At 50.5% G+C, this 23,522-nt stretch overlaps 1 protein-coding gene across 2 annotated transcripts in view; it reads right to left on the reverse strand.

Moving 5' to 3' along the window:
* Positions 1-23,522, reverse strand: part of MROH1 (maestro heat like repeat family member 1) — a 77,138-nt gene that overhangs the window by 13,124 nt on the left and 40,492 nt on the right. For both annotated transcript variants that reach the window (XM_036923118.2, XM_057497620.1), the window contains exons 12-28: positions 23,424-23,497; positions 21,783-21,905; positions 7,717-7,824; positions 7,323-7,467; positions 7,137-7,177; positions 6,817-6,958; positions 6,427-6,479; positions 5,928-6,035; positions 5,411-5,530; positions 5,161-5,283; positions 4,203-4,349; positions 4,101-4,127; positions 3,203-3,325; positions 2,910-2,989; positions 2,701-2,812; positions 2,502-2,597; positions 1,891-1,995 (exon numbers count right to left, since the gene is read on the reverse strand). In XM_036923118.2, the coding sequence (XP_036779013.2) occupies positions 1,891-1,995; positions 2,502-2,597; positions 2,701-2,812; positions 2,910-2,989; positions 3,203-3,325; positions 4,101-4,127; positions 4,203-4,349; positions 5,161-5,283; positions 5,411-5,530; positions 5,928-6,035; positions 6,427-6,479; positions 6,817-6,958; positions 7,137-7,177; positions 7,323-7,467; positions 7,717-7,824; positions 21,783-21,905; positions 23,424-23,497 (1,727 nt within the window). The remainder of the gene's footprint in view (positions 1-1,890; positions 1,996-2,501; positions 2,598-2,700; positions 2,813-2,909; positions 2,990-3,202; positions 3,326-4,100; positions 4,128-4,202; positions 4,350-5,160; positions 5,284-5,410; positions 5,531-5,927; positions 6,036-6,426; positions 6,480-6,816; positions 6,959-7,136; positions 7,178-7,322; positions 7,468-7,716; positions 7,825-21,782; positions 21,906-23,423; positions 23,498-23,522) is intronic.

Raw genomic sequence — 23,522 nt, forward strand, 5'->3', positions numbered from 1 at the left:
CTGGAGAGGCAGATAGCGAGTTGCTGCAGGGCCCTGGGGGGGGCCAGCCAGAGAAGGGGGTGTGGCCCTGGGGCTGCTGTGGGTGGGCAGGTGCCACTGGCACTCTCACCCTGATATAGGCAGGAGTATGGCTGGGAGGGCAGCCCCAGGCACTCCCCATGGCCAGCACATCCCCTGTTGAGTTTTCCCACTAGAAGGCAGGCCTGCCAACTGTCAGTGTGGGCTCTGCTCAGCTCTGGCCACACCTGGGCTACGGCTCCAAGAGGGAAGGAGGGCTGGGGAGGTGTGTGCGGGCAGGAGGATGCCAAGATGGGCAGCAGGGGGCGGGGCTCTGCAGACACAGCTGACGTCCGTGGGAAGTGCCCGCCCTGCTGGTGAGGGGTTGCAGGAGACCCTTTCTCATCCCGACTGGGTCCTGGCCCCCCCATTCAGAGACTTTTCTTCTCTCCTCAAACATGGAGCCTTTAACTGCCCAGCCCTTAGATGGCCTTACTTCCTGCTGCATACCTGCCCCAGCACCCCCGACCCTCAGCCTGTCCACCCCAGCCCTGTGCAGGTGCCTTCCAGAAGGGGCCCTCCCTGGAGGAGAGAAGGCTGGACAAAGGGCCTAGGGGACCAGCTGCTGCTTCCCAAGCGAGGACAGGTGCCTCACGGGGCACGTGAAGACGAACTTTCATTGGATCAGGGGTATGTGAGAAGCAGGCCACGAAGGCAGTGAGCAGAAAAACCCAGCCGGGCACGTGCAGATTCCGCCACGTCCGTGCCAACTCCACTCTGGGGCTTAGAAAAAAACAAACCACCAAGAGAAAAAGCCTGCAATCACCCTGACTGACAACAGAAAGTTATCCAACAGCATCTAGTTATTCCTGATAAAAAGTCCTCATTAAAACAGATGGATGTTTCTGGAATATAAGAAATAAATATTGCCAACCCTGTCAAGCATCATGCTTAACAGTGACACTGTCTGCCGGCCGGGGCTGCCGCCAGCCCCCACCTTGCTCTGGAAGGCTGGGCAACAAGAAGGCGCTGCACCGCTGAGGGTGGAAGGCGGTGCTCCCGGCGTCAGGGGACATGCTCGCCGCCGAGAGGCACACAGCCGGGATCTGGAGGTGACGGGAGCATGTGGTCCCTGTGCTTCAGGTCCGCAGGTTCCCTCAAACACAATCCAGGAGAAAGCTACATGGTGACAGCAACGGCCCGGGGGATCTGCAGGCCGCAGCCCTGCTGTTTCCGAGGGCCCCACGGGCCTGCGCAGAGAGACCTGCTCTTAAAGGGCTTGCTAAGCAAATCAATCCACCACCTCCATGTGATCACCGCCAAAACTGCAGCCAATACTTTAGGGCGTGTCCAGCGTGTGCTACAATCAGCTGGACTCATGGCCTGCAGAACACGGTGGAATTCTGAGACAGTGTAGTAACAGCTACTTCTTGGAAATACTAAAACGCACAATAACTGTGCAGCCACGAAGGGGAGCCCCTCCCACGGGCTACTACCGCCCCCGTTTCTGCCTCCTCCACAGCATTCCCTGTGTCCAGGTCCCTCTGCCTTTGCCAAACTCCTGCTTCTGCCTCGAGTGTCCTCATTCCCTTTGACCCCACTGCCCGTCACCCTGCACTCACGTGGCAGATATGGCACACATCAGACCCACTGATGTGTGGGCGGCTGAGGACGAGGGTGCCCATCAGACTCGACACTGAGTGGCCAGCCCTGAGGACAATTCCTGAACCCGACAGGTCCTCCACCCACTTCCCCAAGAGGACACGGGACTTGCTGGAGTCCAGGAGGAGTCTAGGGCCGCAGGCAGAGGAAGGGCAGCCTGCAGGGGCCCTGGGTGCAAGGGCTGCGCAGAGTCCCTGGCCAGAGGAGCGGGAATGGGACCTGGGTACTCACGCTGACGTGCAGGTGCTCACGCAGGTGCTGTAGGAGGCAGGCGCTCAGGCCCAGAGCCCGCGCCCGCTCGTGGCCCTGAGGGGACTTGATCCATGGCCTCAGGTGCTGGGAAAGAGGGGGCTTCACACAGGGGCAGCTCAGGCCAGCCCAGGAAGCAGAAGCCTGTGTGCACCGGCGGGTCGGGGTCCTGCCTTGCTTGGCTGTGGGGCCAGCGGGCCCGGTCAGAGCAGGTCACCCGCTGCAGTTTCTCCTGCCCTGTCACTCTGTCCTGCTGGCCTGGCCCACAGAGGTACAGGGTGCTCCTGGAAGCAGGTGGGTCCCACTCCTACCTCCCACAGTGCTGAAAACACAGCCACCACACGCCCGTTCCCCAGGGGGCCAGGAAGCTTGTGTCTGGGGCACCTGTCATCTCTCCAGCCCAGCATGTGACTGAGGGGAGGCGAGAACAGGCCAGGCCCCCACCTGCATCAGGGCCCACCCCCATGTGCACACCTGTCTGCTCAGAGCCCCCCACACCCACATGAGCAGAGAGCACAGAACTGTCCCTGCAGCGCCTGGTAGCAAAAGGCAAAGGGAACCTGGCGAGGGGCTGCGCATGTGCCACTGCCTACCTCCACCATGGTCTGCAGGCCCTGGGGGGTCATGTTCCGCTGAAGGAGGCTTGTCAGCAAATCCTCAAGGGCATGCATGGTGTCCAGGTAGAGGCACTGGAAGCAGGTGAGGCACCACCTCCAGGGTCCCTGCCACCCACAGTGGCCTTCCTGCTGCCCCCCAAGATGCAGGCACGTGGGAGGGGGCCCGTGGTGATACCTCTTGGCCACCATCCTGCCCCTCGGGCTCGGGCAGCACAGCCATGACGCTGTGCAGGCAGCCACGGATCATGTCCACCCTGGCCTGCTCTTCCAGCGGGGGCTCCAGGGAGCTGAATGGGGAGTTAAGGGTGGAGCCTCTCTGAGCGGCACAGCACCCATGCCCAGCACTCACGCACAGACAGGTCCCTGAGCCCGCGTCAAGGATACACCAGGTGAGTGCAGGCAAGCATGGCCTTCTTCCGAATGGGTGTTCTCAGGGAGTCTGGGGGTTCGGCCTTGATGAACTCCTAGGGGTGGGGCCACACGACTCAGCCCGTGGCCAAAGGGCCGGCTTTCCTCCCGGTCAGCCTTCCGGTCAGTGCTGGCTACACGCTGACTCTGTCCTCAACCCGAGTGGGTGCTGGGGCCCCTCACTGCAGGCCCCTGCGTCCTGCCCCGGCCCGCCTTCCCTGTCTGTGCTGGCACCCTCGAAGCTGTCCTGGGACCCAGCCCGATCTCACCACCAAGTGTGCCACCAGCTCTGCTTTCTGCGAGAAGTGGAAGGAGCCGGCTTGCGGGCTGTTGCAGATGGCCTGGGTGGCCATGTGCAGGCTCTGGACGAGGCACAGCCTCAGGGCCGGGTCCTGGCGAGACGCAGGGCTGCAGGGGGCCGCTGGCACCTGGCCCCCGTGCAGCTCTGTCCCGAGGGTGGGCCACTGCCTCTTGGCCTTGGGGCTCAGCCCCGAATGGACAGCTGCCAAGAGCAGCAGAGGCCAGAGCACATGCCTTCCCTTCCCTCTGCTCCCCGCCAGCCAGTCGTCCAGCTATTACTAAAGCCACAGGACAGAGGGGGGCGTCTGTGAGGGGCCCCTGAGGCACCCAGCTCTCTCTGCCTGGACCAGGCCTGGGGGCCACCACAGCCCTGGGCAGACCCTGCTATGTGGCTGAGCGCCCGGATGCTAAAGGGCTGGGTAAAAGGCACGCCTCTCAGACTAGCCCTGCATCCCACCCAGCCAACCCCAGGAGACCCAAGGGGGCACGGGCTGCTCCCGGACGGAGGCTGCAGGCTAGTGCCGAGGTTCCAGAAGGGAAATGTCAGTGAGGCCAGAGGCCGCTGCCCGTGCCTCAGAGCTCACCCAGGCTCTCCCCACGTGGTGAGCCCCCATGAGCACCAGGGGCTGAGGAGAAGGTCTGTGGCCCGTGGCTCCCCACCCACCACCCAGAGCCCAGGGCGGAGCCGGCTCCCGGCCCCTCAGTACGTGGGGGCAGGCCTGGGAGGTCCTCAATGCTCTCCCCCTGGACTGGGCCCAGGAGGCCCGGGAGGTGTCCCGCGGCCACCCCTCCACAGGCTCTGCCGGAGCCCACAGCCCAGAGGACAGGGGGCAGGTGCAGCTCACCCGTCACCCTGGCACACTGTACCTTGGTCTCCACCTTCACTCCCAGAATCTGAACAATAAACAACAAAGTGAGTGGCCCTGCAGCCTGGTGCGACGCCCCCACCCGGGCTGCCTGGGCACCCGCCTTGGTGCTGAAGCACTGGAACATGTTCCGCAGGATGTCTGACTCCACCCGGGCCAGCAGCAGCTCAGGGGGGGCCCGGGCCGCCACGTGCCCGTAGCACAGGATCAGGGCACTCTTCGCCTTGTCCGCCTCGCTCTCACTTCGGTCCTGAGTGGCCAGAGTTGGCAGCATGTCCGAGATGAGCTAACCTCGGCCCCGGTGGGGAACCCTGGGGAAGAGCCCCCAGTCCCTCTGGCACAGGTGTGCGGCTGTCAGCAAGTTGGAGGCAAGCCCGGGCTGGAGGGCAGCACCGGCACACCCCAGGGCATCCCTCCACAGGGACAGCAGGACAGGCCAGCCTGGCCAGGTGAGGGCCTGCTGGGCACCAAGTGGCAGACAGGAAAGGGCCAAGTGGGGGCCAAGGTGGGAGGGGCGAGCAGGAGCTGGGGCACAACAGAAAGGCCCAGAGTTGGGGTTGCTGCCCACTGGGGCAGCTTGCACAGGGGCCTGTTTGCACCTGTGCACACAGCATGGTGGGCAGGGCCCCACACACCTGGCCCAGCACTGGGGTCCCATCACCAGGACCGGCACTGAGACCGAACACCGTAACACTGAGGGCCAAAGGCTGGGGGCAGGCAGGGTGGCCAGTCCCTCTGGAGTCAGGCTTGGGCGAGAACGAAGCCTCAGCTGGCTACCAAGGGACAAGCCACTCTCGCTGCCTCAAGCCCATCACTGTGGGGCTGGCGGGGGCAGAGGGCTGCATGCCCCGTGTCACCAGCTGGGAAGGGCCCACACACTCTGCCCACAAGTGGAGGCCAAAGGCTACCTCCCTGCCCCATGGGCAGGCTTCAGGGAATGTTGAGCCCCAAAGCGCTGGGACCTCCACCTCCCAGGCCCTCAAAACATAGGGAGTTGAGGCTGAGAAAAAACTCCCAGTCCCACCCAGAACTGCCCCAAGCTGTCAGCCTGACCTTTGTACCTTAAAAATGTTGAAAATGCCAATGGATTTTCTCAACACATCTGACTTTACAAAGTCCTCCAGTTGGGCTAGGGTGTCGTCCAGGTGGGAGATGGCACAGATCCCAAAACAACAGGCAAGGTCCTGGGGAGGTGCAACAGTGCCCACACGCCCGGGCAGGGACACGCGTGCACGCAGCCCGGGACAGCTGTGCCTGGCCCACACGAGCTGAGCCTGAGACAGGCCCGCCCGCCCGCCCGCCGGGGCTCACCTCGCGCTCTGCCTCCTCCTGGGAGCTGGCTGCCTCCAGCAGCTCACGCAGCTGCCCCCTCACCACCTCCTTACTCGAGGCGGCGCCCAGGGTGGTTCCTATGCACTTATACAGGAAGCTCTACAATAAAGCCGGCAGTGTGGTCGTGCCACACCCCCGAGGGAAGGATGCCCAGACCACCACGGGGCTGCTCCTGGCAGTGTCCACATGGCCACTGGGGCGCAGGAGGGGCCGTCAGGAGCCCACGTCCCTGGCCAACACAAGGACCTGGTGAGCTCTGGGCAGCAACTGAACAGAGGGTGGGGCTGTGGGTCCCGCATCTCCCAGGAATCAGCCGTGAAGAGGAGACACAAACGCCTTCTCCCCTGGCTCTACCAGGCCCACAGGGGATACCCGAGCAGGCTCGAGCTGAAAGTAATGCAGGGTCAGGGCACAAGAACTCGGAGCCTGAGGGTCATGTCCAGAACCCCAGGACAGGCTGTCCCCTGATCTCCTCCAGGGGCGCCCCCCCGTGCACCTTCTCCTGGGGCATCCTGTTGTAGCAGGGCAGCTGCTTGCACATCTCCAGGCTCAGCCGGCAGATCCATGTGTCATCAGACACAACGACCAGGGTGTCCCGAAGGAACTGCGGGCAGGAGCCAAACGGTGAGGCCAGGAGCCTAAGGCCCGGAGGGTCATGCACAGTGACCTCAGGGTGGTCCTGCACCAAGGCTTCGCAGAGTCTGTGGATGACCTTTGAGCCCAGGCAGAGCAAACCCTCGGTGGTCAACATGCAACCGGCTGAGGGTACAGATGGCTCTGGGCTGGGCAGGGACAGGACAGCGGCTCTCATGGCCAGGGCAGCTCAGAGTCCCTGAGACCTGGCCCTGTCACAGCAGGGTGGGCAATCTGAAAGGGCGACGGACAGTCCCCTCACCCCGGGACACCCACCTGTCCTCCTGCCCCTCCCCCAGCCCCTTGACACATCTGCTGCCCTGGCCAGAAGGACCCCCACGCCCTCCATCTGGCCCTCTCACCGTCAGCAGCTTCTCCTCCCACTGCCTCTGTGACAGGGTCTCCTCGGTATGTTCTGAAACGGCCAGTCACACATTCAGCCCACGGCAGCGGGCAGGAGTAGAGAGCTCCGAGGACCCTGCCCCCACACCCTCACCAGCCCCACACACCCTGACCAGAGCCCCCAAGGGCCAGCCCCACCCGACCTCCCCGGGCACAGAGGAAGCCCCAAGGCAGGGGCCACGTCCCAGGTGCCACCAGGTGCCACCCAGCGTGGGGGCCCTTCCCTACACCACAGTAGAAACCGCTTCTTCTGCCTGACAGGACCCTGGTCCCCACAGGCCGGGTCTGAGGCAGGCTGGCAGAAGCAGGGCCACAGATGGACGGGCACCGCCTGCCCCCCAGGGCCTTACCATCCAGGCACTTCAGCAGCAGGGCGATGGCTGCTGCCCACCGCTGGCCCAGCAAAGGGTGGATATTCTGATGCAGGACACTGAGGAGGCGCAGCGAGGCCACTCCGCGGCCACCCCCCAAGTAGGGGCTGGAGGCCACAGTCTGAGGGAGGCAGGGAGCCTGAGGGGTGGGGGCTCGGGCCCACCGGAGCACCTGGCCCTACTGAGAGGCAGCCTGGGGACACGGGGACATGGGCACAGCCTGCTCCCGTCCTGATGCCCATCGGGAGGGGATGCAGCCAGCGTGCATTGGGCGCAAAATACTGAAGCAGGATGCTCACCAGAAGTCTTGTGGTTATGGCGAAGGGAGACGGGAGGGCTGCTGGAAAGGGGGCCAGGCAACACTCAGGGGGCTGCCTGCACCCTGTGGTGGGGGCAGGGTGGGAGGAGGGCCAGAGCTGGGGCTGGGGTAGGGTGGAGACGGGGGGCAGTGAGGTCCGAGTCTGGGGAAAGCGGGCAGGGCGCACCATTGCTGCCATACTGGATGAGGAGGGCACCGGCCCCCGCCTCCTGCCTCTTCCGGGCCAGGTGCACGAGGCTCCTGCAGAGCGGGGTCAGCGCCCCAGTGAAACACACAGGGGTGAGGAACTCGAGCAGGTATGGCCAGAGGACCTGTAGGCATAGCTGTGGTCTGTCTCTGGCAGACAGCGGCTCAGAAGCACTGGCAGCCAGGGCAACAACCTTAGAAGAGCCCTCACTGCAGGCTCACGAAGGCCCGCCCAGTGCTGAGAGCAAGGCCACCCAAGTGCCCCCGAGGCTGCCCACTGCCGGGTCCAGAGTCACCGGGTGGGGCCAAGGGCTGGAGGGCCAGCTGCTTGGGTGCGCATGCCGGGGCAAGGGTGGGTGGGACTGCACACTCACGTCACTCATCCTGTCCACAGTGGTGCTGACCAGGTAGAGGGTGCTGACGCTGACAGCCCGCACGCTGTCGGCCACGAGGTCCTCCCCGTCAGGGCCCAGCTGCTGAGACTGGGGACAGGGGGCAAGGCAGGAGCCCATGTGGGGGACGTGGCCACGAGGACACAGCCTTTTGGAAGCAGGACAGACCCTGCCCAGCCTCCCCCAGGGCGACACCCAGGTCGTCTGCCCCTGGTGGGAAATGCATGTGTTGAACTAGCCCAGGGCAACAGGCTCACTGGCTTAGCTCTGGTCGCCAAACGAAAGGAAAACCCGAGCACGTCCTGTAAGACACCAATTCCGAAAGAGTTAACTTTATCCCTGACTTCGGCAATGCTGACAACCACAGACGTGAGAGGGCCTTTGTGCCAGTGACGACTGCCTAAGGAAACTCCACCTGCTGTCGGGAGCAGCTGACCTGGCTGGCGGCTCCCATGAGACGCCTGGTGTCCTCTTTGGTGAGAAGCACTGCAAAGCCCCTCGGGAACCCTCCGACGCCTTGTCTGAGCCTCCCCACTGATGCTTGGAAATACCAAAAGCAAACTGAACAGCAAGAGAAACTGGCAAAACCACAAGACTGCAAGAAACTTTCAATGTCTCTCACTTAGAAGTCAAAGATCACAGCAAAAATAGGGATATTTAGGCTTGCAAAACAATTGTTAAAGCATGCCTAAAAATGCAGATAGAACATTATACCAAGTGCATGTGAACAACTTTAAAGCCTGACTGTCTATTAGGCAAAACAAAAAAAAATACATCTCATCAAACTCTTAAAAGCAAAAATAAACCTGGCCAGATTCAAGGTAGACAATGCAATAAATTACATATCCACAATAGCAATGAAAAGCTATTCACTTAGGAAACTTTAAATACCCTAAAAGAAACTTTGGGCTAAACCCAAATAGAAACTGAAAGCTGTCTTACAATGAACACAGAGATGGCGCACAAACCTATCAGAAGCAGGCATGATATCACAGACAAAAGAACATGAACCTGACCCCAAACACACTAAAGGTGGAAAAATAGTATGAACCAAGAACCAGAAAAAAATGTGCAAGATTGTAGCACATGACATGTAGAATTTGATTCAGGAAATTAATAGTGAAACACATGATCACCACTGAGGAAGAAACTACTAACTCGGAAGAACAGATTGAAGACCTCAAGGGAAGAAGGAAAGGGGAATTTTTAAAGAACAAAAGATAAGTTAAAAGGTATGAAAGATGGAAGTACTAACTAACATTCAGCTAATAGAAGTACTGGAATTAGACAGAAATAAACATGGAGACCAAGAGAAATTTATAGAAAAAAGGAGACAAATTCCCCAGAAATAGGCGGTAAATGGAGCTCATTTGAAAAGGTCCCACAGAGCTGGGTCAAGGCGAGCCTAGAATGTCTTGTGCCGAAAAGGAAAGGGAGGCTCAAAGGATGCTGGAGACATGCCACACGGACACCAGAGCTGGCTAAGTGGGGACTTTCGGTGGCCACCAGAACCCACACCACAGACCATGGATCACAGCTCGTGAAACAAGAAGCCGTGAGCACACTTTGACCCATATGCGAACACGAGAATGGAAAGGCTCTTTGTTACAACAGAAGGCAAAAAAATTTACAGAAAAATTAATGGAGTTAGAGAATCATCAACTGATGCTAAAACCAGTAGGTAAAAGTTTAATCAGCTAACTATCAAAGTTTATTCATGTTGTAGCATGTGGCAGAATTTCCTTCCTTTTTAAGGAGGAAACATTCATCCACTGGTGGACTTGGGTTGCTCCTACATTTTAGCTACTGTGAACATGGGTGTACAAATCTCACTTCAAGATCTTGCTTTCAACTCTTCTGGGTATATATTCAGAAGTGGAATTGCTGGGTCATGCGGTAATTCCAATTTTAACTTTTCTGACGACCGGCCCTACTGGTTTCCAAGGCACCTGAAGTATTTAACATTAGGGAACTTGGCTTTTGACGTTTCCTAAGTGATAAGAGTGTTTTGGCTGCCTGCGGCACTGAGCACCTGCTCTCCTTTTGGGAGTCTGGAATTTTGGTGGTTGTGGCTGGCAGAAAGTGCCTACCTGGCCTGCCTCCAACTAAAACCTTGGACCCTGAATCTCAGGAATCTTGCACTTGTGTCGTGGCATTTCCTGCAGCAGGCGGGAGGGTCTTCTGCGTGGCAGCTTCTGGGAGAGCATGAGAAATCTGCCCATGGATGTAGCCATGAGTACAACTGCCTCTCAGTCCTGCAAGTCCTGAATCACTAAGCATACAGGTGGTCTCGGGGCCCTCGACCTAGAGACACACTAACAAAGCTACTCAAGAAAACCAGATGGCCTAAATGGTCCTTGGTTTCTTAAAGAAGTTGAATTCATGGTTAAAAACTTTCCAACAAAGAAACCTTCAGGCCCACATGGCTCTACTGAAAAATTCTACCAAAGATTTAAGGGAAAAAAATGATACCAAATCTTCACAAACTCTTCCAGAAATTAGAAGAGGAGGGAACATGTCTAAAACTCACTTAATGAGACTCTAGCATTGCCAGTGAAAGACATTACAAGGAAACAATAGACCAATATTCCTTCTGAACAGATGCAAAATCTGTCAGCAAAGTATTAGCAAATCAAAGTCAGCAATATATTTAAAGGATAATAAATTGTGATCAAGTGCAGTTTATCATGGTACTGAAAGGTTCATTCAACATTTAAAAAGCAATAGTTTATGTACAAAAGAACTGACAGCAAGATCTTTAATATTCAAAGAATGAATGTGTTCCCCTAAGAATAGGAACCAAACAAGGATATCTGCTCTCACTGCTTATTTTTAGCATCATACTGGAGATTCTAACCAATGCAATAAGGCAAGAAAAATAAATAAAAGTCATTCAGGTTTGAAAGCAAGAGTATATCTATTAGAAGACGACATGATACACTATGTAGAAAACCCCAAAGAATCTATAAAAATCAAGGCCATAGGATATAAGGTCAATATGTAAAAAACAATTGCATTTCTATATTCTAGCAATGAACAATTGGAGACTGAAGTTGATAAAACTATACTATTATAATAGCACTAAAAACATAAGTTACAAATTTAACAAAATATATGCTGAAAATTACAAACACTGAAGAAAGAAATTAAGGAAGACCTAAATAAATGTAGAGATATACTGTTTTCATGGATTGGAAGACTCGATATTATAGATTTCCATTCTTCACAATGGTCTACAGATTCAACACAATCCCAATCAAAATTCCAACAGGCTTATTTTTCAGAAATCAACAAGATAACTCTAAAATTTATATGGAAAGGCACAGGGACTGTAGCTATAATGACCAAAAACAATTAGAAGAGAAGGCCAAAGTTGAGGGACTCACACTGTTTAACTTCAAACGTTACATAACAATACAGACCAGTGTGGCTCCACCAACAGGACAGATGCAGATCAGTGCCACAAAACAGAGAGGCCATTATGTCATTTGATTTTTGACAAAGATGCAAAGGCAATTCATCAGTGTAGGAAGAAGAGTCTTTTCAATATGTTATGCTGGAATAACTGGATATCCATATGCAAAACAATGAACCTCAACCCATTCCTCACATTCAGGCAAAAAGTAAACCAAAAAGGATTAAAGACCTAAATGTAAAGCCTGAAACTTAAAACTTCTAGGAAAAAAAAACCAGGAGAGTGTCTTTGTGACCTTGGGTTAAGCAAGTATTTACTAGCTAAGACAACAAAAGCAAGACCCATTAATAAAAAAACTGATAAGCTGGACTTCTAAATTATTAAAGCTTCTGCTCTTTGAAAGACACTTAAGAAAATAAAAAGACAAACATGCAACAACCTTGTCAGACTATATTTACAAACCACAAATTTCATAAACAAATTGAACCCAGGATCTATAATGAACGCTCGATAGCCAATAATAAGGAAACAAACAATGCAATTTAAAAACAGGCAAAAGATATGAATAGACAATTAAAGGAATACATGGGTGGTAAACAAGCATAGGGGAAGATGGTCAATGCCAACAGTCATCAGTGAAATGCAAACTAAACCCACAGTACGACAGCACCTATTAGAATGGCTTAACAGACAGAGAGACAGACAGCCCCCATGTGCTAACAAGGATATGGGGTAACAGGAATTCTCACACACTGCTGGAGGATATGCAAAATGGTGCAGCTACTTTGGAGAACAGCATGGAAGTTTGTTACCAAGTTAAACATATACTCTCCATTTACCCCAGTGATCTCATACCTGGGTGTCTACCCCAGTGTACAAACAGATCCTCTTGCAGGAACCTGCACCCCAGCAGTCATGGTGGCTTTTTCATAACTGCAAAACCTGGAAACAATTTCAATGTTCTTCCATAAACAAACGGTGGTACATCCTTATGATGGAGTGCCACTCAGTAGTAAAACTGGACAGATTACTGATAGAAGTGACAACACAGATGACCTCAAATATCAAAGAAGTCAGACTTCAAGAGCTCCACACCATCTTACTCCACTTGGATGACATTTTGCAGAAGGTGAACCATGGGAAAGAAAACTAGAGGTGCCAGGGCCTTAGAGTGGAGAAGGCCTGGCTGCAAGGAGGCAAAGGGAACCTGGAGATGCTGGGATGTTCTGGGTCCTGATGTGAGCCTGTATAACTGTGAACTTGCCAAATGGCACATAACGGCACACTTCAAAGGGCACATTCTACTGTGTGCAAATTACACTTCAGTAACTGTCTTTAAAAGGACATTGGGTACAAAAAACAAAGTACAGATCAAAGAGTAAAATAATAATAAATAGAGGTGGAGCCAAGATGGCGGCGTGAGTAGAGCAGCAGAAATCTCCTCCCCAAACCACATATATCTATGAAAATATAACAAAGACAACTCTTCCTAGAATAAAGACCAGAGGACACAGGACAATATCCAGACCACATCCGCACCTGCGAGAACCCAGTGCCTCGTAAAGGGGGTGAGATACAAGCCCCGGCCCCGCGGGAGCCGAGCGCCCCTCCCCCCAGCTCCCGGCGGGAGAAGAGCAGGCAGAGCGGGAGGGAGACGGAGCCCAGGGCTGCCGAACACCCAGCACCCGCCATCCGGACCAGAGTGCAGACACAGTGCATGCACGGGGCCCTGGATACTAAGGAAACAGGGCAGCAGGACCGGTGAGTGGGTACTGGAGGCCTGGCGTCAGAGGACACCAGAAAAGCGAGCACCCATTTTTTTTTTTTTTTGCTCTTTTGTTTTGGTGTGTGCTTTTTGGAAGTCTTAAAAGGATAGGGACCCCAATACTAGGTAGGGAAACAGGGCAGCAAGACTGGTGAGCAGATGCCTGAGGCTGGCGCCAGAGAATAAAGAAACACGAGCGGCCATTTCTTATTTATTTATTTTTTTAATTTTTAAATTTTTTTTGTGGTCATTGTTTTGTTTTGGCGGGTGCTTTTTGGAAGTCTTCAAGGGGCAGGGCGGGCCACTTAATCCAGAGGTAGGGAACCCGGGATCTCAGGGCACCCTAACCCCTGGGCTGCAGGGAGCAGGGAGGCCCCTTACGGAGATAAATAGCCTCCCAGCAGCTCCTGCTCCAACGCGACTCCACCACTTGGAGCAGCTGCCCGAGCCAGGCCACGCCCACAGCAACAGCGGAGATTAACTCCATAGCAGCAGGGCAGGAAGCAGAAAGCCTGTCTGCGCGCAGCTGCGCAGCACAAGCCACTAGAGGCCGCTGTTCTCCCAGGAGAGGAGGGCCACAAACCAACAAGAAAGGAAGTCCTTCCAGCCGTCACTCGTCCCAGCTCTGCAGACTATTCCTATCACCATGAAAAGGCAAAGCTACAGGCAGACAAAGATCACAGAGACAACACCAGAGAAGGAGACAGACCTAACCAGTCTTCCTGACAAAGAATTCAAAATAAGAATCATAAACATGCTGACAGAGATGCAGAGAAATATGCAAGAGATATGGGATGAAGTCCGGAGGCAGATCACAGATGCCAGAAAGGAGATCGCAGAAATGAAACAAACTCTGGAAGGGTTTATAAGCAGAATGGATAGGATGCAAGAGGCCATTGATGGAACTGAAATCAGAGAACAGGAACGTATAGAAGCTGACATAGAGAGAGACAAAAGGATCTCCAGAAATGAAACAATATTAAGAGAACTGTGTGACCAATCCAAAAGGAACAATATCCGTATTATAGGGGTCCCAGAAGAAGAAGAGAGAGGAAAAGAGATGGAAAGTAACTTAGAAGAAATAATTGCTGAAAACTTCCCCACACTGGGGGAGGAAGTAATCGAACAGACCACGGAAATACACAGAACCCCCAACAGAAAGGATCCAAGAAGGGCAACACCAAGACACATAATAATTAAAATGGCAAAGATCAAGGACAAGGAAAGAGTTTTAAAGGCAGCTGGAGAGAAAAAGGTCACCTATAAAGGAAAATCCATCAGGCTATCATCAGACGTCTCAACAGAAACCCTACAGGCCAGAAGAGAATGGCATGATATATTTAATACAATGAAACAGAAGGGCCTTGAACCAAGGATACTGTATCCAGCACGACTATCATTCAAATATGATGGTGGGATTAAACAATTCCCAGACAGACAAAAGCTGAGGGAATTTGCTTCCCACAAACCACCTCTACAGGACATCTTACAGGAACTGCTCTAGATGGGAGCACTCCTAGAAAGAGCACAGAACAAAACACCCAACATATGAAGAATCGAGGAGGAGGAATAAGAAGGGAGAGAAGAACCAGACAGTGTATATAACAGCTCAATAAGCGAGCTAAGTTAGGCAGTAAGATACTAAAGAGGCTAACCTTGAACCTTTGGTAACGACGAATTTAAAGCCTGCAATGGCAATAAGTACATATCTTTCAATAGTCACCCTAAATGTAAATGGACTGAATGCACCAATCAAAAGACACAGAGTAATAGAATGGATAAAAAAGCAAGACCCATCTCTATGCTGCTTACAAGAAACTCACCTCAAACCCAAAGACATGTACAGGCTAAAAGTCAAGGGATGGAAAAACATATTTTAGGCAAACAACAGCGAGAAGAAAGCAGGGGTTGCAGTACTAATATCAGACAAAATAGACTTCAAAACAAAGAAAGTAACAAGAGATAAGGAAGGACACTACATAATGATAAAGGGCTCAGTCCAACAAGAGGATATAACCATTCTAAATATATATGCACCCAACACAGGAGCACCAGCATATGTGAAACAAATACTAACAGAACTAAAGGGGGAAATAGACTGCAATGCATTCATTCTAGGAGACTTCAACACACCACTCACCCCAAAGAATAGATCCACCGGGCAGAAAATAAGTAAGGACACGGAAGCACTGAACAACACAGTAGAGCAGATGGACCTAATAGACATCTATAGAACTCTACATCCAAAAGCAACAGGATATACATTCTTCTCAAGTGCACATGGAACATTCTCCAGAATAGACCACATACTAGGCCACAAAAAGAGCCTCAGTAAATTCCAAAGGACTGAAATCCTACCAACCAACTTTTCAGACCACAAAGGTATAAAACTAGAAATAAATTCTACAAAGAAGACAAAAAGGCTCACAAACACATGGAGGCTTAACAACATGCTCCTAATTAATCAATGGATCAACGAACAAATTAAAATAGAGATCAAGGAATATATAGAAACAAATGACAACAATAACACAAAGCCCCAACTTCTGTGGGACGCAGCGAAAGCAGTCTTAAGAGGAAAGTATATAGCGATCCAGGCACACTTGAAGAAGCAAGAACAATCCCAAATGAATAGTCTAACATCACAATTATCGAAATTGGAAAAAGAAGAACAAATGAGGCCTAAAGTCAGCAGAAGGAGGGACATAATAAAGATCAGAGAAGAAATAAACAAAATTGAGAAGAATAAAACAATAGCAAAAATCAATGAAACCAAGAGCTGCTTCTTTGAGAAAATAAACAAAATAGATAAGCCTCTAGACAAACTTATTAAGAGAAAAAGAGAATCAACACAAATCAACAGAATCACAAATGAGAACGGAAAAATCACGACAGACTCCACAGAAATACAAAGAATTATTAAAGACTACTATGAAAATCTATATGCCATCAAGCTGGAAAACCTAGAAGAAATGGACAACTTCCTAGAAAAATAAAACCTTCCAAGACTGACAAAGGAAGAAACACAAAAGTTAAACAAACCAATTACGAGCAAAGAAATTGAAACGGTAATCAAAAAACTACCCAAGAACAAAACACCCGGGCTGGATGGATTTACCTCGGAATTTTATCAGACACACAGAGAAGACATAATACCCATTCTCCTTAAAGTTTTCCAAAAAATAAGAGAGGAGGGAATACTCCCAAACTCATTCTCTGAAGCCAACATCACCCTAATACAAAAACCAGGCAAAGACCCTGCCAAAAAAGAAAATTACAGACCAATATCCCTGATGAATGTAGACGCAAAAATACTTAATAAAATATTAGCAAACCGAATACAAAAGTATATCAAAAGGATCATACACCATGACCAAGTGGGATTCATCCCAGGGATGCAAGGATGGTACAACATTCGAAAATCCATCAACATCATCCACCACATCAACAAAAAGAAAGACAAAAACCACATGATCATCTCCATAGATGCTGAAAAAGCATTTGACAAAATTCAGCATCCATTCATGATAAAAACTCTCAGCAAAATGGGAATAGAGGGCAAGTACCTCAACATAATAAAGGCCATCTATGATAAACCCACAGCCAACATCATACTGAACAGTGAGAAGCTGAAAGCTTTTCCTCTGAGATCAGGAACTAGACAGGGATGCCCACTCTCCCCACTGCTATTTAACATAGTACTGGAGGTCCTAGCGACGGCAATCAGACAAAACAAAGAAATACAAGGAATCCAGATTGGTAAAGAAGAAGTTAAACTGTCACTATTTGCAGATGACATGATACTGTACATAAAAAACCCTAAAGACTCCACCCCAAAACTACTAGAACTGATACTGGAATACAGCAAAGTTGCAGGATACAAAATTAACACACAGAAATCTGTAGCTTTCCTATACACTAACAATGAACCAAAAGGAAGAGAAATCAGGAAAACAATTCCATTCACAATTGCATCAAAAAGAATAAAATACCTAGGAATAAACCTAACCAAAGAAGTGAAAGACTTATACTCTGAAAACTACAAGTCACTCTTAAGAGAAATTAAAGGGGACACTAACAGATGGAAACGCATCCCATGCTCGTGGCTAGGAAGAATTAATATCGTCAAAATGGCCAACCTGCCCAAAGCAATATACAGATTTGATGCAATCCCTATGAAACTACCAGCAACATTCTTCAATGAACTGGAACAAATAATTCAAAAATTCATATGGAAACACCAAAGACCCCGAATAGCCAAAGCAATCCTGAGAAAGAAGAATAAAGTAGGGGGGGATCTCACTCCCCAATTTCAAGCTCTACTATAAAGCCATAGTAATCAAGACAATTTGATACTGGCACAGGAACAGAGCCACAGACCAATGGAACAGACTAGAGAATCCAGACATTAACTCAAACATATATGGTCAATTAATATTTGATAAAGGAGCCATGGACATACAATGGCGAAATGACAGTCTCTTCAACAGATGGTGCTGGCAAAACTGGACAGCTACATGTAGGAGAATGAAACTGGACCATTGTCTAACCCCATATACAAAAGTAAATTCAAAATGGATCAAAGACCTGAATGTAAGCCATGAAACCATTAAACTCGTGGAAAAAAACATAGGCAAAAACCTCTTAGACATAAACATGAGCAACCTCTTCTTGAACATATCTCCCCGGGCAAGGAAAACAACAGCAAAAATGAACAAGTGGGACTATATTAAGCTGAAAAGCTTCTGTACAGGAAAAGACACCATCAATAGAACAAAAAGGAACCCTACAGTATGGGAGAATATATTTGAAAATGACAGATCTGATAAAGGCTTGACGTCCAGAATATATAAAGAGCTCACATGCCTCAACAAACAAAAAACAAATAACCCAATTAAAAAATGGGCAGAGGAACTGAACAGACAGTTCTCCAAAAAAGAAATACAGATGGCCAACAGACACATGAAAAGATGCTCCACATCGCTAATTATCAGAGAAATGCAAATTAAAACTACAATGAGGTATCACCTCACACCAGTAAGGATGGCTGCCATCCAAAAGACAAACAACAACAAATGTTGGCAAGGCTGTGGAGAAAGGGGAACCCTCCTACACTGCTGGTGGGAATGTAAACTAGTTCAACCATTGTGGAAAGCAGTATGGAGGTTCATCAAAATGCTCAAAACAGACTTACTATTTGACAAAGGAATTCCACTCCTAGGAATTTACCCTAAGGACGCAGCAATCAAGTTTGAGAAAGACCAATGCACCCCTATGTTTATCGCAGCACTATTTACAATAGCCAAGAATTGGAAACAACCTAAATGTCCATCGGTAGATGAATGGATAAAGAAAATGTGGTACATATACACAATGGAATACTACTCAGCCATAAGGAGAGGGCAAATCCTACCATTTGCAGCAACATGGATGGAGCTGGAGGGTATTATGCTCAGTGAAACAAGCCAAGCAGAGAAAGAGAAATACCAAATGATTTCACTCATCTGTGGAGTATAAGACAAAGGAAAAACTGAAGGAACAAAACAGCAGCAGAATCACAGAACCCAAGAATGGACTAACGGGTACCAAAGGGAAAGGGACTGGGGAGGATGGGTGGGTAGGGAGGGATAAGGGGGGGAGGAAGTAGGGGGGTATTAAGATCAGCATGCATGGGGGGGTGGGAGAAAGGGGAGGGCTGTACAACACAGAGAAGACAAGTAGTGATTCTACAACATTTAGCTATGCTGATGGACAGTGACTGTAAAGGGGTTTATAGGGGAGACCTGGTATAGGGGAGAGCCTAGTAAACATAATATTCTTCATGTAAGTGTAGATTAAAGATAACAGAAAAAAAAGAAAAGAAAAGGGGGATTACTCCATGATAGGATAAAACTAAATGTAAATCAACGATTAATGCATGGTTTAAATATCCTTAACTTTGATCAGTTAGAGGGTGTCAGATGATCGGCTATGGAGGTACACTTTTCTGATAATATTCTTTTCTCTTAAAAAAAAACAAAAAAAGAAACAGCTCCTGTGTGGTGACCTCCAATGAGTTCTACACAATGGTATAAAGGGCAGATCAAAGTGTGGGCAAAGGGTCTGTTTGTATTTATACAGAGGATCAAAGCCTAATTTGGCTACCCAGAAAATGAACTAAGATACGATATGAAGAAGAACTTCCAACATCAGCACTCTCTGGAAGACTCATGCCAGAAGATGATCATCAAAAAACCTCAACAAAGATCCAGGTGATGCTGCAGTTGTAGCTGCATTCATCCCACTGGTTCCTGGACTTGCCATTGGAATGAAGAAGGAGATATCTAAGCTGGCCTGTGCATACAGTAAAACAACAAATTTGACTGGATCTATACTGTCGGAACTCAACCAAGAATTAGGAGAAGTGCAAGTTGCAGCGCTCCAAAATCTTGCGACTATAGACTATCTACTGTTAAAAGAACATATGGGATGTGAACAATTCCCAGGAATGGGCTGTTTTAATTTGTCTGATTTCTCTCAGACTGTTCAAGTACAGTTGGACAATATCCATCAAATCATAGACAAATTTTCACAAATGCCTAGGATGCCTAACTGGTTTTCTTGGCCTCACTGGAGATGACTGGTAATTATAGATCTGCTTTGGTTATGTAACTGTATTCCTGTTATGTGAGTGTGTGTGTGCAATTTAATTAGTAGTTTAAAACCTATACATGCTTAAATTACTCTACAAGAAGATACGTCAAAGAAATAATCAATCTCCCCATGTTTTCTTCCATCTGCTACTTCTATAGCTTTTCTTCTTCCTTCCTAATTACAACCCTTAAATAGAATTCGTGCCTCATATCGAATTTACCGAGTATCATAATTCCTCCAAGTGCTAAAGATACCTCAAGACAAGTTGGGCATAGAAGCCACAGGGCATAAATATGCAAAGAAGTAAAAAGCTAACCTTTTCAAACAATATGGCTTCTCTCTCACTTACCAACTTTACATCTCCCTGTATGGCCCCGGAAGATGACTGGTTAGCCAGAGATGGGTAAGATTCCTCAAGGGAGGAACAACCTAAGACAGGCACAGTCGCAGGGGGGCCATCAGGTGAGAAATTGGGGATCAACAGTGAGGCTTAGAAACTCTCCCCCCGTTTTGAGAGAAATCTTCTGCATCCGTGGATGTTTTGTTGCCCTTGTCTAGCTTGGATTAACACATACTCTACAGGCACACACCTGATCATCTACATTTGCTCTCTTACAACACTAAACTAAGTTTTCTACCTTTATCTTACATCTACCTACCACTTCAGCATTTTATTAAAAAAAATAATAATAATAATAATAAAGGGAGAAATGTGGGATCCACATATAAATCAAGTATAAAAATCAAATGAAAATTCATATTTGACCTGATTGTTTATGGTTCATAATGCGTGATCAAAACCGAAAGTTTCTGTGATGGCTGCCCTCGCACTGTTCACCATGTAAGAACTTATTCACTATGTAAGAATTTGTTCACCATGTAAGAACTTGTTCATTATACTTTAGAAGATTGGAGACTGTTGAGAATTAGGCTTGGGGTTGATTAATGATTGTGCATTGAGTCCCCTATACAGAATTTTATTGTTGTTAACAACCATTTGATCAATAAATATGAGATATGCCCTCTCAAAAAAAAATAAATAAATAAAAATAAATTTACTTAAACTACTCCAGAAAAAAAAAATAATAATAGTAAATAAATACTTTGAATCTTGGGCTCACACTTCTCTAAAGCATTCTAGGGGGACTGAGAACCAGCACAGCTTTTTGCCAATGCCCTGGCGCCTGGTGGCCCTGCTCTGGCCCGCACACCACCAGGCTGGCTGCCCCAAGGCCGACTTGTCAAAGAGCGTCAAGTCATTTCTGTTTCCTTTCAAGAATATTTTATCACTTTATTTAACATGCTAAAAACATCTAACATTTTATTGAAGCATACAAAAAGGCAGACAGACTGACATGCTGGCCCCCCACATGTGCACCCTGCTCCCATCCGCCAAGCAGGAAGCTGCACACACACGGCCACTGCTCATTTCAAAATCATTTAAATTTGTTAAATTCCCTCCTATACAAAACGTTGACAAGGAATTATAGAATTCATAGTACAACCTTCTTTATGCAAAGGAATTACAATTCTTACCATGGGAGTCTATAAATTTTCTAATATTAAGAGAGAGCTTCAAATCCCAAAATATTGGGGGCTAATAAACTAAACCAGAGGTCTTGATTCTCTCTAGTTTATGCCTGAGGAACTGGTGAAGATACAGAGGTCGAAACTGGCCAAATGGGCCAGCGGACACCCCCACGCTCCACCCCAGAGGCCTGTGGGAAGAGCCCTGAGCTGGGCTCCCTTTTGCTGTCAGTGCCCATGGCCGGGCATCCACTCACCCTGGGAGAACGAGGATTTCAACACAAATGAAGGGGTCTCGTTTGGGGATGTGGAGCCCTGGCCTTGGCACTGTGAACCCGAGGAGGCCCAGCGCAGAGCAGGAGGCCCTGGGGTCACTGTACTCGCCACAGGCTTTTGTGGCTGACAGTGAGGACACTGGGGCCTCTTTTGTTTTCATCACAGTCCACTTCACCCTCCAGAAAAGGAACTGGGATTTGCTTAGTGACGTTGGAATGGACAACACCCTAGGGAGCCACGTATCTACTTGGCCTCTGCTTTCCCAGTCCTGGCGGCTAAGGAAGTGAAGTGCCCAGACGCAGAGGCACCTGGGGAAAAGCTGCTGCACACAGGCCCAGACGCCTTATTCACCCTCACCCACCAGTGCCCAGCAGCTTCTAACATACGACAGGCTTGTGGCCCAAGCAGGTGGGTGAGGCCGCACTCCCTTACCTCCATCTCAGGGGGCAGCGCACACTGTCGCACAATGTACTCGATCATTGCCTCGCCTCCAGGCTGCTCCAGGTAGCCGTGGTGGGCCATGGCGCTGATCACCTGCACCACAGCCCGCTTCACCTGCCCAGAACCAAGGGAGACCAGGAAGGGCTCAGGGGGAGAGATCTTGGACAGCTCCATGTCTGTCCAGCTGGGAGACAGGAGTCTTGCCCTTTCCTCTGCCTGCACCTGTGCCTGCACCTGCACCCTCACCTGTGCATGCATCCACCCTACCCTGCACTACACTTGGCTTCTCCAGCTCCAAACATGCCGGGCCCTGCCTGGTGCTGCCCCACGTTGAGCACAGGGCTGGTGCCTCTTACATACCATCACCTTGGCCCGGGCCACCCTCCAGGTGAGGGCCCTGAATCTGCAGTTGTCACCCAAACAGTCCTGGAATTCTGGCCACCACCCAGTCCCACTCAGTAACTCCACCCAGTGACCTGTGGCGTGGCATGGCCAGTTAACGCCCAGGTAACCCAGCTGAAGACAGCACTGTCTTCCCAAGGTCTCTGCCTCTCCCGGAGCTCTGCTGCTGACACTGGCCCAATGCCCCTCCTTGGGGACCCTTCCCCTGGATCCAGATAACACCCCTCCTCCTTGGATCTCAGGTCAAACATCAGCCCCTGGCTGCCTCAGACTCTGTGCCACCCCCAACTACATGTGGACTGAGTGACAGGTATGGCAGATTCCAGGCTTGGCATGCGCCCAGCCACACATGTGGGTGGTGGCACAGGATGTAGTCCCTCTGGGTGTCTCAGGGTGCTGTCCCTGAGGAGTTGTTCCACGGCCTACCAGGTAGCTTCTGAAGCTCTCACAGAAGGTCCCCAAACCAGGACACCCAGGATGAGCACAAAGGCTAGGAAGGCCCCCGAGGCCAGGCAGGAGGGCTTCTGCCCCCGCAGTAAGCAGGCCTGCCTGCTGCGGGCTGGCACCAGCCTGGGGAGTACCAAGGACGGCCCTGCCCGCAGCCCCAGGGAGGTGGCAGCCACGCCCGTAGACATCTCGCCTGAGGTCAGCATCCTTGTTTCTCCTGGGGCTTCAGGCCCTGGCAGAGTCTGACAGTGACGTGGGTGGGGGCTTTGGGCCATGCAGTATCAGCTCAGCCCCCCAGTGGGCTGAAGGTTGAGGTCCACCATGCAGGCAGCCACCTGGTCTATGTCCTGGAGGCCAGATGATGGCCTGGGACACAAAGGCCAGGGTTCCCCTGGTCGGCAGCCTCCGTGCGTGCTGTTGCACTGCTGCCGGCTGCACACGGAGAGGACACCTGGCTGCTCCGGGTTGGGGACCTAGGCCCTGCCCCATGGGTCTCTTCCCTGGGCTGGTGTTAGTCTGACCTTTCCCTTCAATACACTGCGACCATGGTACGGGGACTCTCATGAGCTCTGGGTGTTCTTTGGGACAACTGTTGATCCCAAGGGGATCTTGGGGACCACTGCCTAACGTCATACCTGGTCAAGTGCCTCAGAAGGAAGATATGGGCAGCGTGCCCACTCCTGCATCTGATGTCCAGGCCTGGCCAGCAGTGGCTTCAGATCCAGGCCCAGCCACACTCCCTACAGCTGGTCGGTGTGGAGCTGGCCTGACCCACCAACTCACCTTGCTGTTGGGGTCTAGGAGAGGAAGCTTCATGGAGGAGAGGATAAAGGCCTTCTTGACTCCCATCTGAGCAGCTGCAAGAGACAGATGGTGGCTCAG

The sequence above is a fragment of the Manis pentadactyla genome, chromosome 3 (assembly GCF_030020395.1).
Source record: "Manis pentadactyla isolate mManPen7 chromosome 3, mManPen7.hap1, whole genome shotgun sequence".
NCBI lineage: Eukaryota > Metazoa > Chordata > Mammalia > Pholidota > Manidae > Manis > Manis pentadactyla.